The 16,581-nt window shown below is 41.2% G+C and overlaps 1 protein-coding gene across 2 annotated transcripts; it reads right to left on the bottom strand.

The window, feature by feature from the left end:
* Positions 1 to 2,329: 2,329 nt before the first annotated feature.
* On the bottom strand, positions 2,330 to 15,301 carry LOC146165028 (myosin regulatory light chain, smooth muscle-like). Of its 2 annotated transcripts, XM_083383248.1 has the most exons (8): positions 15,141 to 15,301; positions 14,646 to 14,753; positions 11,440 to 11,515; positions 8,788 to 8,790; positions 7,065 to 7,166; positions 5,246 to 5,324; positions 4,146 to 4,194; positions 2,330 to 2,861 (listed from the first exon to the last, which is right to left on the bottom strand). In XM_083383248.1, exons 1-8 carry the CDS (start codon positions 15,141 to 15,143, stop codon positions 2,763 to 2,765), a joined length of 519 nt encoding a protein of 172 aa, XP_083239374.1. In that variant the 5' UTR covers positions 15,144 to 15,301; the 3' UTR covers positions 2,330 to 2,762. The 2 variants fall into 2 exon arrangements, with proteins under 2 accessions (XP_083239374.1, XP_083239373.1); XM_083383247.1 differs by lacking the exons at positions 7,065 to 7,166; positions 8,788 to 8,790 and adding an exon at positions 7,651 to 7,752.
* Positions 15,302 to 16,581: the final 1,280 nt, after the last annotated feature.

Below are 16,581 nucleotides of genomic sequence, written 5' to 3'. Positions count from 1 at the left end.
ACCAGAAGACACCAGCTGACCTTTTGACGGAAATAATTAAAACGGGCTTGAGTCAGCTCATATAGTATTCATGGATATTATAGTGAAAAGAATAGCCGCTAGTGACAAAGCTAGATATCGCGGTAGCGTACGATAAACTGAAACCAGTTACGAAAGTAATTGATTCTAATGGTTCAACAACCTGGCCAGACTGTTTATCCGTTTCGCTAACATTGGGCCAACCGTTGGCTTGAACTTAAACCATTCTGAACTGTTCTAATTCAATCGCTTCATACGCTGCGTCGGCGCTATTGATTGCGCTTTGTTATGCAGGCAAAGTTGACGGCAACAATGCTTCAGCTTAAAACAGCATATGCCGTTTTTTTCGCGATTGTCTCTTATTGCTCGTGATGATAGCTTCTGCTGCTGCCGCTACTGCTGCTACTGCGGCTGCTGTCTTTTGTGAATGCGCGCTTCTTCGGAGGCTATAAGGCCGGGGCCTCACACAGCCGTCGCGCACTAGCTCATTTCCTTTGGCGTGCCCTGGTTGCTAGCATAGGCAGCAGCAGCAGCAGCAGCAGCAGAAGCTATCATCACGCCCGCCCGTATACCCAGCCTATAGGCGGACGAGCGGACGAAAGCCGAACGCTTGCCTTTGTTGCGGATGCAGACGTCAGTTCACAGCGATGTCCCTCTCCCCGCTTACGCCCTGACGCCAGTTAGTCATCGTTCCGACGCGCCCGGTCTCTATACCCGCAGTAGCCCTCACTCTCTCTCTATAGAGTTCAGCCTCACCAAGCCCCTACTGCTGTTATGGGGATTTTAACTTTCGCTCCGGCTTCGAAACGCGGCCTGGCGGATTAACGGAGTCCCAGAAGCCAAATGCGCCCTTCCACATTTTTGCAGCAGCGCCATAGCGCGCCTGGGCGCCAAGCGGTGTGAAAATTCGGCAGCGGAAGCGTGCGCGCAACGGAAGTGCTTCGTCTTGTCGTTTTTTCTCTTGCCAGCTCGCGCGCGCCCTTTCTCTTTCTTTCTCCTAGCCTCCCAGGGCCCCGCCGCAGTTCTAATTTAATTTCTCCGCTTGTCATCGCCGGCATATGCGGCCCCGTTTAGCCTGCGGCTACAAAAAATTTTGGGCCGCCAATTTTCCTCGCCCGACAGGCAGCACGTCGTTGGACAGCGGTCGTTTTCAACCCGTTTTTGAATTCCTGACTAAATTGTTTAACGTAGGTTTCGCCTAAATTTCAGATATGGAGTATTCAGTGAAAGTATTTTTTCGACTGTTGTTTAGCTTCGTTTCTTGTAATAAATGGGAATTTTCCTTAATCTACGGACCAAGTGTCGTCGACAAGCGCCAGATACTGCTTACTTTGTTCTTGCTGACTATAAAGTGAGGCTAAATTACCACGGCGCATTTTGTTAAAATTCCAATTATCGAATTATCTCTTAGTGCCGTATTTTAAACTCCCAACTTTTTTTGGCTAATCGCTAATACTTATATTGTGTAAAGCCAGACGTTTGGACTTCATCGTATACTGTAAGTTTTATAAAGGCTGATTAGATTTGCACTAAATTACTAACAGTTGGTTCGGTAAAATTCGATTATATATAGCTTTAATACAGCTTCTTCATTGGCTAATCGCGATTTTTTCTTTGTACGACAGGACAAATGAAGTCACAAAGTGTGCCTTTTAAATGACTCTTAGAAACGCTTTTAATGGCCAACGGATTTGACTGTCCAATTATGAAGTGGCACGTTTTATGGCTGATTCTCTGGTATCATTTCGCCTTGTTTTGGCCCGAAAACTATGTAGAGACCTATAAAACGGTAGACGCTTTAAAAATACACGGCTTCCTATTTTGTCGAGTGCATTCTGCACACAAAAAACCTGCCAAGCAAAAGGCTTTCCATAAGGGCGTTTCTCTATAAGGCGATTATAGACGTTTTTTCCAATATTATTTCGCCTCGTTTTTTGTCCAAAACCTTTGTATTGAGACCTTAGAAAACTGTGCTTTAAAAATACATGCGTTGACGGCGTGACTTCGTATTTTACCGAGTGCATTCTGATTCTATGGCAGAGGTCTGTGGACAGTCGGTCACGCCCACCACACCGGTACGTCCCCGCATTTTGACGGTCGGGGGCGGCAATTTGGCCCCGCATATGCGAACACACTCGACTAACGAGTCTTGTTTTGTGTTTTGGGTGGAAGACGTGAATAAGGAATTGAATAAGCGGCGATGCTACAAGACTTCCCGCGAGGCCTGACAGAGTGGGCGTTCTCAATACAAGCTATATTTTGATCCACACGCTACAGGCTAAAAATGGCGTCGTCGGGCATTTTCTCCATGTCTCTCAGCGCGAAGCTTTTATTGTTTTTTCGTTTAAACCAACACTTTAAACAAGCCTTTAATGCCGAGTTCGTTGCATGCGCCGTCGCCGTAGACATACGCCCGAAACACACACACACACTGAAATGTATGTACATATACAGACAGTAGGGTGGCAGACTTTTATCGTGTGATACGGCGTCGGTGAGACAATTCGCTTAACCATTGATTGTAAAGGACGCTTTTTAACGCGCATTAAAACTGAACCGTTTTTGCGCAAAAAAACGGCGCCGACGTCAGATCGAAAGAGCTCGAGATTTTCGCGAAAAAATACAACAAGATATATAGAGAGAGATATAGAGCGAGAGAGAATGGGAGAAAAAAGAGGGGAGAGATAAGATGGTAGAAATCCAGTCAGTCCGATTGGAGCACAATGTATCATCGCGCACGGCCCCTATTCCTCTTCTTGTCCATGGGTGACGATGTAGCAGAGCGACTTGTAGTCCAAGTTCCCGGCCGCATCGATTGGCGCAATGTCGAACATCTGGTTCAACTGAAAAAGATGAACGTGCGAAAAACGGTTTTTAGTATTTCCGTTAGTTTCTCTGGAAACACTGAGGGCGATTTTGCAACCGGATTTGTACCGCTCTTTGTAACACTGTTGCATTTATATCACAGCGGCGAAATTCTAATTTACCAGACGTAATAAGAATATCAAAGCCCATATTTACCATTTTGAACGTTTCGAATAACTCTTAATTCATTTCAACGTGTTAATAAAGAGAAACGTTCAAAATGCTACCAACTTCCATATGGCCTTTAATATTCCTTCTACGTCTAACTACAACCTCCAGCCATTATAAACGTGCGAAAAAACGGTTTTTAGTATTTCCGTTAGTTTCTCAGGAAACACTGAGGGCAATATTGTAACCGAATTTCTACTGCTCTTTGTAACGCTCTTATATTTGTCTCACACCGGCGAAATTATAATTTACCAGACGAAATAAGAATATCAAAGCCCATATTGAAGTAGAATTTTAAACGTTTCGAATAACTCTTGATTTATTTTCAACGTGTTAAAAAAGAAATATTCGAAACGTTCAAAATGCTACCAAACTTTCATATGTGCTTTGATATTCCTTCTTCGTCTAACTGCAGCTTCCGACCATTATAACCGTGTGACAACGTTTTTGTTATTTTTGCTAGTTTTACAGGAAACACTAATGGCAACTTTGTAGCCCGGTTTATTCTGTTTTTTAAATGCTCTTTTATTTGTATCAGAAAATAAGATTTTACAAGTTTCAACACATTTTAATAAGTTAAAAGGGCGCCTATATAAACGAAATTAAAAACAAAGTTGCGAAAAAGGTTAAAAAATGACACTCTAAAGCAGGGGTTCTTAAACTTTTTTCACCGCGGACCCCCAAAATTTGTTTTTGCTTCACGTGGACCACGGTGTGCAGGAAATTTAATAAATATGACGTCATGAATTGACGTCACAATACAAATAGACTGCAGAAATCCGCAGTTTTAGGTCCACAAAATGTGAAAAGGAAAATAGAAACAGAGACATTCAGTGCAAAAATGTTTTATTTTTAATTAAACTCTTTCCTTAGAAAAATTGATTACTTCCTAAATATATACCAATATTTCAATTTGGCCTTCGCGAACCCCCTAAAACTAGTTCACGGACCCCTAAGGGGTCCTTGGACCCCAGTTTAAGAACCACTGCTCTAAAGTCTAAACTCTCAAAATCAAATAACTGTTTTTAAAAAAGTCCAATTTTTGTTTTTTGTTTTGCATGAAAAATCTTATCATGAGGTATTACGATTTTTACCTCTTGCACGTTGAATCTGTCAGCTTGTGTGGTTAGAATATCTGCCAATCTGCAAAATACACGTACAGCGTTAAAGCCACAACAAAAAGAATATAATTGCAGATTAGGTAGCCTATGTCAAAGCCGATGCTCATTAGTATTATCGGAACTCGGCCGATACTAGGGTGGTTTCTGTGCCGATCCTATGCCAAATTCATATGGACATTTCAGCCATGATTTGCGATTCAACACAATTTTTTACGTTGAAAGGTAAATTTGTCGAAAAATAGTAGGTTGAACTGGGGAGTCGAACCGGAACCGAACCGGAACTTTATGAACCGGTTTTGGGTCAATTTTTTCCGAACCATAACCGAACCTGAACCATTTTTTGTAAGATTTCAAGGAGCCGAACCGGAACTGAACCAAATAATTTGAAAGAACCTTAACCGAACCCAAACCTGTTAACAAAACCGGTTCACTCCAGCATGACGTCACAACTTGTATTTTAAAGACTCAAGTTATGCTATGTTTAAAATTCTATGAACGAATTTAAATATTGATTAAAAAACCTTAATTTTTTTTATGTTTTAGATATTTCAATAAGCAGTTGCTGTTTTTTAAATACGTCACGTAACTTTGATTGACTGACTTACTATTCAAAGATTATTCTATACATTTATTGACCCACATTTTTAGATTTAACGCAACTTATATTATATCCGAACCGGAACTTAATGAACCGGTTTTGAAATAACGATGGTCGAACCGGAACTTTTAAATTCCTCCAAACCGAAACCGGAACTGAACCGTATTCAGAAAAAAATCCTTGAAGCCGAACCGAACCTGAACCGGAAAAGTCAAACGGTTCGACTCCCTGGGTTGAACTGAAGGTAACTAAACTGCCTAACGCTGAAGCAAATTGTGATCTAGAATCCCGGGAAAAAACCTTAGAACATTTCGAATTCATACATTTTGCTTGTTTGAGCGTGATAATGACGTCATTTGGCATCAGAATGGATTGCGAATTTTTTTTTAAATATTTCTTATCGTTATAGGAATAAAATGTATCAGACATCCCTACTGCCCATGTACGCTGTTAAAACTAGGAATTTCGAACTCACACTTTCTTGTTGAGAACTCCTTTGTCGTCGGCATCCAAAACCTTAAAGGCCTGGACTATTGTTTCTTCCGGGTCAGTTCCTGCGAGAAAAATCTAAGTGAGCCAATTGTTTTTTTGTGGTGAATGGGCGAGATAATATTCCAAATGCCCGTTTACGGTTACTGTGCATAGATTGGATGGATTCTACGTTTAGCACTGGCAACTTCCTAGTATATATATGTTGTTTAAAATAAGGCACTTTGTGGACGCCAACAGTAATGTTTATTTGGACCCATTGCCACTAAAAACAATTTGGGTCGTATTGTCAATTTAGACAAGCCAATTGTTTTTTTGTAGATTCAAATGCGAAAACTGTAGCCTAAGGACATCCAAAGTAAACTATAAGTTAAAAAGTTATTCCAGTCAGTTCACCCTGAATGTGTTCAAAGTTGCACTAAAAAATAGCAATAATAAAGCTGAAATTAACGTGTACAATTTTGAACAGTTCAAATGGAGCAGGCATGAAAGCGGTGAAGCGAACTTGTATCACTACAGCGGTGAACTTAAATTTCCGACCATCCGGCCGAAAAAAACAAGAAAAAAACACGCGGGTCATGCGATTGCGGGGGCATGCGTGTCGAACAAAACGAGAAAAGCACGAAAAAACGCACAAGTTAACTAGAGGGTTACGTGATGAGATTTAGGCAGTGGTGTAAGCCAGTGCTTTTCAACTCTTTTTGAGCCGTGGAACTGTGTTAAAATATCATAGCTGTCATTCTCAGAAAGCAGACTTATACCAAAAACATCGAAAAACGAAATCTGTCTGCAATAGTTCTTTTAAACTTCTTTAAACCTTCGCTCCCGCGGGTGAACTTGCGTTAAAATCCCACCTTCCGCCCCCCCCAAAAAAACAGAAAAAAACGCAATACAATGAGGGAAGCATGCATGTTGAACGCAACTAAGAAAAAACGCAGAAAAAACGCGAGCTAGATCGCTGCAACAAGCGCTGCTGGTTCGAGCAACTTGCGTGACGCGTTTATCCGGGAGTCAGCGAGAGTTGAAAAGCAGCAGCAGCAGCAGCAGCTCAACTCTTGTTTCTGCCGGGCTCAGGCCGTTCGAACCGTTTGACTGACAGCTCCTAGCGCAACGCTAAGCGCGTGGTGCCGCAAACGGAAACGAGAGCAGCAGTACATCTGTCAGGCAGTTTATCAGCGCCGCTCCTTTCCGCCGCGCGACACCAGGCCCGGAAAACGGACCGAAAGCGCGCACAATGGCTCGGCGCGAATCTTGGGCATTTAAACGGATTGCTCTTTTGCAGGTGCAATGTCACCCCATGCCGCATGCACCTATATAGTTAAGTGACCGCGGTCGCGATAAAGTCCAACTTGTCGAAACCCTAATTTCATCAATATGCTTTGATATCTATTCTACGCAATCCGTTTTTTTCAAAATTGGTGTTAAAAATTAATCAGCTATTGGTTTTCTGTGTCCCTTTCATTTTTGTTGAGTGAATATTGTGCAAATAGCATCTGGAAATCTAATTAAAATTTTAATTTATTTTATTAATTAAATTTGCCAGTTTAACAGGAAACAAATTGTATACTTGTCTATATATCTCAAAAAATGAAAATATCGTGTTGCTGATTGTGTGAAGTGGGGCAATTACTTTTGTTGCAGCTGTGGCGTTTTTTCTACTTGAAGGAACATCACTGTCCAGTCTTAATGCAATGAATTACCAGTAGCGCAACGAAATTAAACGTTTACCTATTAGGCTACAAATGTGCTAGTTTCAGGTGCTGTGTGCATTTTTGTGTTACTGTTGTGCAGAGTGCAGGATGTACCTTTAATCTTATCGCCCATCATGGACAGAAACACAGTGAAATTTAGTTGCCCAGGCGCCTGCTGCAGCATCTCTTCGAGTTCCTTGTCGCTCTTATTAGTTCCTGTGCGCACATATCGTAAATCACAGGCCGATAACACGCTTAAAACCTAAACCCTCTGTCTGTCAATCTGCGTCAAATGGGATGGTAACATTGCACCTCCATTCTTTCCTATTTAAGCATTTTCAGATTCACTCTGAAAGAAATATGAGTAAGACGGCCACTTCGAACTCTTATTCCCGCCAATTTAACCCATTTTAAGCCTTGGTTTTGCCAAAATATGAGCATAAAAACAACGTTGATGCAAGTATACATGCACGCTGGTTGAACAGAGGGAAAACGGTGTTAGGTTCACCAAAAATGAAACGAGATGAGATTTTGACTGTCAGGTGAGATGATGGTTGGTTTATCCATTCACAAAGGAGAAGTTTGGGCGAGAAAACGTTCGACTTGATTCCGAACCGGATGACAATGATTGATTTAATGCGTTTAGAATGGTTTCCACCATGCCACGTCGAACGTGATATGCCTTAATGGCGATTTTTACCAGATATTTTGTCGCCAAACATCCCGAGGAAGACTTGAAAGTTGATGGGACCCTTACCCTCGGCAAGCATGGCGGCTATTTGGTCGTCGGATAGGGCACGACCTGCGGCCACACAAAACAACGGGAATAACAATCAAGTACAATAGCTGCTGTATTGTCGAATCGGACTGCGGAAAATGAAGCCTTCTGCTATTAAAACGCTTCAAATCATTGTTAAACAGAGCACTGGATGCGGGATAACGTTGCAGTTATTAAAGGCGGGTTCCGTAGCTATTTGAGCCTGTTAAGGACGATCTGAAAATATCTGTACATTGAATTATAGACTCCTGTATGTAAATGGCTACACGTGTGGCGGCGCTATATTTTAATAGAAGACGCCGGGTTTATATTTGTGCAACCAATGGCGGTTGTAACACAATTTCCGATTTGACAAAGTTAAAGTTATCAGTGAACTATATCTTGGGATGTTTTTAGTCTTTTATAAGCGTTTAGGATTTTTTTCAACTAGCTGCTGTCGTGTTGTTTTGAAACTGGACCTTGTATTCGTTCTGAAATTGTTTAGCTAATTTAGAGAAAGTTAAAGTTATTACCGAATTATAAATTAGCAATGTTTTTAGTTGTTTAAAAGCGTTTAGGATTTTTTTCAAACTAGCGGCTTTATCTTTATATGGAAATACGCACCGAACCTTTGTATCCGTTTGGAAAATGCTTAGCTATAATTTTGGTGTAAACTGGGGTCAAATCTGGATTCGCGTCCGCTCACATTTCCGCTTTTGTTTATTTAAACATCGCGTTTAAATCGCTCTGCTCTGGCCGGCGTTGATTTAACCAAGCAACGCCGGAACCGCCCGCAGCGCTTCGGACGCTTTCAACGCTCTCAACGCTTCTGTCACTCGCTGGCGTGAAGTGAGTTCGCAGCGGAAAGACGGGGAATATGGCGGCGGGTCAACAGTTGTGATTCGGCTATACTCTGCATTATATATAAGCGCTATAGTATATTATAACAAAGCGACTTATGCAGAAGAAACCACTTCATAGTTTAAAATGCGTTTAATAGCACGTCGAGAAACATCCATGCTAATTCTCGGAAGTATTGGACGCTGCTTATTTTTTAAGTTAGGATGTACAGAACAATACTGCCTTCTGTATATGGGCCCTTTCATTAGTATTAAAGCCCGTGAACAACCCTACAACACTTATGATTTAAAGTTGGTAACATCTGCACGTGTAATTCAACCACGCGTTACATATTTATTTTTTAAAAGGTCCTATATTTATGGAACATGAAGCCACAGTCAGTGGGTTCTCGCTTGTATATAATAAATATTTCTGTAAAAAATATTCGATACTGTATTTTAAACTTTTGAGTTTTATTTGTAATCTATATCTTTTCCGTTTGGGCGTCGCTTTATGAAATAACAAATTATTTTCTAATTATTTCTGATTAATTGAAGCCTGGTGCTCTCTTGTTTAAAAATGATGTTACGAGGGATCGCAACTAATATAAGCACTATGTAAGATTTACAAATATTCTAGAAAACAAAAATGAATTCATAAGAAGTGTTTTATGTAAATTCGATTCGCCGCTAAGACATAAAGCTCCTGATGCTTTTTACCAACTTGGAAATTCAAAAAGGTGTGTTTTTGAAAATTCAGTGTAGCTCTATGGGGTTACTTTTGTGATACAATGTTGTAGATTTCCGATGATTTTGCCCCTATTTTCTCACTTCATAAACACACACACACACACACGTGCGCACGCACGCACGTAGACACACACACGCGCGCGCAAACGCCCAACTAAACCTCACCCATCGCAATTATCGCAGATCCTTTTCACCAACCCCGAACATTTCCCTTCCTGTACAGACAACGTCACAACCGAACGCACCCCGCCACCGTTTGTTACGTCACGACACGTCACGGCCCGAGTTATTATTCCGAACCCGCTTTATCTTGTGTGACGTCACGCCGGTAGTGCCGCCCTCGTGCAAGACACGCGTTAAACAAACAAGACGGCGAACCTTAAGAAAATACACGAGCTCTATAGCGCGTGAGCCTAAAATGTCTTGTAAAGCGGACCGGTTTCCATTAAAACGCATTTCCGTAAAGGATTAATATTGCCCTGAAAAAGATTGCCCGAATAGGTAATCGTAACGTTTGTACTTTAATAAAATTGTGTCGGAAAAACAATTTTACAATTGAAACAATGCATGGCAGCAACAGTATTTTCATTTAAAGATTCTCCATTATGAGTTTTTATTTTTTGGCAAAGCATTAGAAAGAACAATAAAAGTTTCTTTACAATAAAACTGCTAAATTGTAAGTTTATAGGCGGCTGTTTAAATGCAGACCGGTTTCCTTTGAAAGGCATCCGTAATTTGTAACTAAAGGTTGGCAAGTATATTTGAAATAGCAAGACAAGACATTACTTGGCTATAGCCGTATTTGTCTGTTTTTTACCATAAACTCAATTACATGTGAGCTCTAGCCCGCGTCTGCCAAATTGTAAGTTTATAGGCGGCTGTTTTAAAGCGGGCCTCGGTTAAAGCCTGTTTATGCGGCTGCTTTTAGTTTGACCGGCTCTTATTGACACGGGCTCATATTAAAAGGTGGATAAAGAGAATTTGGCATCGAGTTTGTCCCAGCGCGTTTCTAAAGGCTATATTTCGTGTATGCCTTAAATCAATTCAATATAAACGAGGTTTCTCGCCAATTGAGTTGGAAAATAGCCACATGGAGGATTCGCCTCTAACTGTGTGGCCTACCCTCCGGGAAAAAAAGAACACGGTTATGAAATTCGGTTTAAAATAAAGTCAAGGCGACTTACTATGTTTTTCCACAACAAAATCTTGCCCGCAAACAGAACACATAATGCCGACGATAGAAGTTTTAATTTTTTTAAATATCTTGAGAAACGAAGATATAAAATATGCGTTTTGCCAACTAAAAGGCATAATCAGTGTCTTTAGCGGCTGCCTGTATGGGCCTGCACAGCGATGGGCCGATACGCGTTCATTTTACGATGAGCGGTGTCGGTTATACTAGCAGAACAGGCGCGCTATTCCTGACAGCTGCAATAACCGGCCGACCAATAGCGCGAAGGCGGCTTACGTAATCCCCGTATGAACGCCTGCACTCTTGACCCAAACCTTATACGTACACCTCGGTATTCAGTTTACAGGAGTTTATAAACGAATGCGACTTCTGCATGTCGTCTAACTTAACACGCTTCGTCGACAGAACCCAACACGCCTATTTTGTAAATTGTATAGGTATTTAAACCTTCGTTCTGGAGTTTTCGAAAACGCTTACTTCTGTAGAAAAGGATTTCAATTTAGAAAACCTGCGATGTTGTAATTTATTCTGCGATTTCGTTGTCAAATCAACGTGTTAAAAATGTGTGAAGCATATTTTTAAATCAAATCTATTGGGCTTGAGTAAGCCTCATTAAAAGACGTGTAAAATAAAACTGTTTAAAAGTAAGTCATACCTTTAGTTATCGAAATTAACTTATCTAGTAGAAAAGTTATTCTTTGGACTTTTATTAACAACATTACAAAAAACTAAAAGTTAAGACGGGTATTAATTCTCCAGATGATCAGAAATATGAAAGAGTTTTTATTCTACGTTTTAATGTTTGTTAACGGTTTCTTAAATACTAAAGCGTTCAGATTATAGCAGGATTATATCGCTGTTCAATGATAGAACAATAACACAGTCTGACTGCGGAGAAAGTCTATATACCAGAATGAAAAAAACGTCTACACCAATGGTGAAAGCACGTACCTAAAGAGGCGTAGGTGTCAGCCAGATCCTCCTTGTCTATGAAGCCATCCCTGTTCGCATCAACCATAGTGAAGGCCTGTGTGTAAAAAAAATATTTTAGAGCTTTCGTAAGTCGGTTTATATTGATATTTTTTCTGCCGCAGCCGTCGGGTAATGTTTAATTGCACCTTAAAACGTTCGTTTAAAAGCTCCAGCTATTTTACTAAACTTCCCTAGGATTGTTTTTTTTTGAAAAATACATTTAATAAATCATTGATGTTTGTTAAAGAATCAAACATAACGTTCGAGTTTCTATATGTTCAGTTGTTGTTTTACCTTTTTTATTGAATTTAATTACTTTAAATATACGGTAAAACATAGCAGTACGTTCCCGTATACAGCTGTTCCAAAACGCTCAAACGTGCTAGGTGTTTTTCAATAGTTTTGCCGAATTCGTAAGGTTTCAAGAAAAATCGCGTCGGTTCCTTTTTGCACTAAGGAAAAAGGACGTTGGCGTCTTTCCTTCGGTTTGAGCCCCATCCCAGTTCAAATGTGTGTCATCAGTCTCCTATGTTCTCCTGTCCGCGTTTCGTGCCGTTTGTTCAACTTAAAGACGCGGCGTTCTATCGTGCTCAATCCGCTTTGTGGCCAACATACTCGGCGGCCGCAAAATTACGCCGAAAAAACAGGCCAAAAATCCGGGGGGACTTCAAAAGGGCTGCCATTTAAACCCGGCCCGGGCTAAACAAAGGCGAAGGAACAGATGGAAAACTAAACCTGGCTATTTTTATTTTTTAAAGGGCAATCGAATTAAATGAAATCTCGCCTACATAGACCAGGCCCTTTATAATTTTCCATCTGTTTTGTACATGACTTTAACGCAGCTAATGCTTAGGTTAATTCGAAATGTAATTTTGTGGCCTCGAAAAATATTTTTCGCCACTTGTTGTTTTTGTCTGGACCAGTGTTTATCAACATACTGTTCAGAAATTGTGTCGCGGCTTGATATAGTTTGGTCCCCGACTGCAGTAGTTCTTTGACTAAATATCGCTAAAATTTGAGAAACTCCGGGAGACTTACGACGACATGGCGTATAGTAATTAAGTTCGAAATTATTAATGCTATTCAGATATTGCGTCGACTTACAAAAAGTTCATTTTAGAGAATTTAGGTCGCCTAAGTTTCGCTGTTACATGGTTAGAATTGGGGTCTCCGCGAGAAAAGGTTGAGAAACGCTAGTGCAAACTACTACACGGCCCCCCCAAAATAATTTGGCGGCCTACATTAGCGTGATTAAGAGCCTGGCTCACAATTATTTTGCGTTTCGAATCGCAAGAAATGTATGCAGAGTTTTAAACTCCGTGCATCGCCCAATCAATTCGCAAAAAAGAAAAAACAATCAAAGGAATGATGTCGACTGTCATATCTCGCGCATGTTGTTGTTTACTCAAAAGCCAAATCGCGCGAAAGACCCGTCATCGGCGATTTCGTTAGCGCAGACCATTGCGGCGGCGCCAACTTTAAACTAAGAAGAAGAAGAAGAAGCACAATACGATGATGATGTCGATTGTTTACGGGGCCGTTGCCTTGCTGCGGCGCGCGCGCGCACCGGCGGATATCACTTCGTCGCCATTGTGGCCTCCTGCGTTTCCAAGAAGAAACACAATATTCGCTTTGTCACTGCGCTTCCACAGCGTTCGTCGACGAGAGCGCGAGCGCCCTGAATCACCGCCACCTAACGTAAACAACCGCACGCGCACCGGCGACTTGTTTACGTTATCCAACCTTCGAACGCGCGCTATAGCTCTTGCTTGCTGCTGGTATAGAGCTGCTTCTGTATAGTGGCAGGGCTGCGAATAAGCAATCAATCCCTAAGCCGCAGGCAGGAACACACTACAGTCTCCGGCGAAAGTGTCTTTGCTCGTTGGCGTCGTGCGTTTAACCTTTTATGGCTTGCGGCACCACTAACAACGCTCATTAACTGTTTAATGTCAGGGTTTTAACTTGGAAAACTACTTCCCAATTTATTACATTCGTATGCAAGCGTTTGTGACAATTGTTAAACCAGTGGTTCTCCACCTTTTATGTTTGCGGCACCACCAAGAAATAATACATATATCGCGGCACCCTTACACTATATTTCCGTAGGTAAATCGCTAGAATGTCCCAAGAAACGAAACTGGAACAACACACATCAAGTCTGCACAACGTAGGAAGTTTTAATTGGATTTATATCACTCTAATCTTACACAAAAAGTTGTAAGAGTTGAACAAAAATCATTCTTAAAGATTTTCAAATATCTCTCGGCACCGTTGGGCATTAGAAATGGCACCCCGGTTGGAAACCACTGGTTGAACGCAGAGCGCTTCACCTATGCCGTTATGCCGCAGCGATAAGCGGCACGACGCAAGATCGATCATTGGGCAAATTCCCGTTCCCGTGTTTCGCCCGTCGGTATTCCCCGCTAATCGGTTTCGGGCTCCCCGCTGCAACGCTCAGCAGTCGTCAGTCACCTGTTGGTATCCTTCAAATGACATTAAGCGCGCGCTCGACCGCCGCGATCCCATGCTTTTCGTGTGTAAGTGATGTAATGCGGCGAACCTGGTTCAACCGATCAGTGTCAACGCTATGTATAGGGAATGAGCTATTGTGGACTTTTACCCTGGCCCTACACATAGCACCTATACCCTAAACCTGGTAAATCAGTTGTTTTCAATCTTTTCTGTCCGCGTACCACAGTGGGTTTTTACTGTCGTTACGTACCGCCTGGTTTTAAAAGAAACCATTTGCGCTAATTTAGCAATGTTTTTTAAAGGTTCGATATCAACACTAGCCAAAAATTACATAGATTATGCCCATTTGATGTGGCAAAAAGAGACGGCATCTCCGTAATTATCCACGTTCTATTATTTTCCTAAATGAAATCTGCTTGCGTAGCACTGTAGTGTACCTCAGGTTTAGAACCACTTGCTATAAGTTATGGGTGAATTTCCAACATATAAGTAAGGAGGGGAGGGTCAAACGAACAATTGGGAAAGGGGTGAATGTTAGTTGTGAATGGTTATTATCTCAGAAACGCATGTTAGCAAGCCTTTGAGAGCCGAGACTTCCACGTAAATTGTCATTACCGGCGTTCGTGTATATGAGCTTCCTAGAACGCAAACGACTCATATCGCTTTACTTTGCAAAGCGTCGGGGATCGTGTTCGGTATATAGTTTAACTTACTTCTTTGAACTCCTGGATCTGCGACTGGTCGAACATGGAGAAGACGTTCGAGGTGGCACGCTGCGACCTCATCTTTCCTCCTTCCTTCTTCTTGGTTTTGCGACTGGCCTGAAAAACAAACCACGTTTCGGCTTCAAATGTGATCGATTACAAGAATGGTTTCAGTTTAAGTCGATAGTTTAAAATACTTTGTCTATTGTACGTCCTTTGGATTTAAAGTTTTGCTTAGAATTTGGCTGTGAAGTTAGATATTGCTACACATAATCGTCGAATTGTAACTGGTTAATTGTAATTAAATCGTCCAATTGTAGATGGTTAAGCACTGGAAGAGCAATAGTTATTTACTTATAAATGGATGTTCTTGGTTGGACATACATTTCTCCAAAGTCTAAACCGATTTTATGTTCTCAACTTTTTATTTTATGTTCTCAATAGCGATATCACGCAAATAAACACAAAGCTTTATGCATTACATTATCCCTGACATTCACTTACCATTGTTGTCGATTAAGTCTGCCTGACAAGAGTAAAAAAAGAGATACTAGGGTTCTGTCCTATCAAGGTCCGATACTGGTAGACACTCTCACCCTTGTGCTTATCAGCTTGAGACTGATAACTGCTGGTTGCTGCGCGTCGCGAAGAAGTAACAGGGAGCGTGGCAGTCGACTATGTCTCTCAAGTAACGCGCGTTATATTTAGCTCGCCCGTCAGGGGGGAAGAGCTACGCGTGATCCCAACGAGCTTCTTGAATCCTTTTATGGATGCCTGGAATCCAGCTGTTGGATTTGGGCGAGGCGCCTTTGCTTGGATACGCACAACTGCCTTGCATCCACTTAGCGTTCGCTGCTATCCATGAAAAGAGATCGCCCGGCCAGCTATAGCGTAGCCTGCTGCGTCTAGTCCCCTGGGAGGCTCTTACGCGTCACCAGAGTCCCTTGACTATTACGCAGGGCCAAGAGACCCGGTGTTTCACGGGTGTGGATACGACCATGTCCTTATCGGAATACATAACGCGAGTGGCGGAGGCGTTAGCGTTTTTTGCTGCTTTGGCCTTTGTTAAAATTTTTATTCAAGGGTCGCGTTATACTTTGTACAAATTAATGCCTTTGCAAATGACAGTTGTCACCGTAATATTTATGTCTTTGAAGTTACCAAGTTTGGTTTCAATTTTCAGTATGCATTTTACGAGGCTCTATATCCACGATATTTTTCACGATATCGCTGAGTAATATGTTAAGCTAAATGTCATATTAGGCATACACAACAGTTTTCTCTAACGGTGTGTTCATTTATGGGTTCTTTATATCGGCAATATTGTTCTTCCTTTTCTTAGTTTGGGTACATTAGTACTTTATTAAAAAAAATTCCAAGTTGTCATAGTAGTTTGGGGTAACTGATCAAAACTCACGGTGTAAGTTTGTGAATGTCAATACCGAAAGCTTCTTTTAAACTATATTTTCGGGGGAAAGCGAAATTTACTTCTCGTCTTTTACCCAGGAAGAATAAATATTCATGAATCACTCTTACTTTCGATGCATAATGGCTTGAGGTTCAAGCCCATATAAAAATAGGAAGCACTGGACCAACATCATGGTATCATGACACCTACTTCAGTATGGGTTTTGTTATTCTTATTACGTCTTACTACAACCTCCAACCATTATGCTCCAAAATTTTATCAACGTTTTGAATAATTCTATATTTGTACGGTAAAATAAACTTTCACAAAATGCTACCAACTTCTGTATAGACTTTATTATTCATTATGCACGGAATGAATGTCGTTTATTTCCAAGGCTCTTTTTTGACCTGAATGTTTAGAATTGTTGAAAAGCTGTTACTATGAAGTTGACAAGTGTTATATAAATCAAAACGGGTTTCTTGGCTATTATATTTTACTTTAGTGTTTTACTGCAGGTCAACTTCATGATTGTTA

Source organism: Ascidiella aspersa, chromosome 2, assembly GCF_963924565.1.
Source record: "Ascidiella aspersa chromosome 2, kaAscAspe10.2, whole genome shotgun sequence".
NCBI classification, from domain to species: domain Eukaryota; kingdom Metazoa; phylum Chordata; class Ascidiacea; order Phlebobranchia; family Ascidiidae; genus Ascidiella; species Ascidiella aspersa.
The sequence above is the reverse complement of the archived record's forward strand: the minus strand, read 5'-3'. Positions and strand labels throughout refer to the sequence as shown.

Excerpts from the sequence above, each read along its gene's own strand:
- LOC146165028 (XM_083383248.1), bottom strand. Across the intron at positions 11,516-14,645 it reads AGATCCAGGAGTTCAAAGAA|GCCTTCACTATGGTTGATGC; the intron begins GTAAGTTAAACT and ends TTTTACACACAG. Across the intron at positions 5,325-7,064 it reads GATGGGCGATAAGATTAAAG|GAACTGACCCGGAAGAAACA; the intron begins GTACATCCTGCA and ends TTTTTCTCGCAG.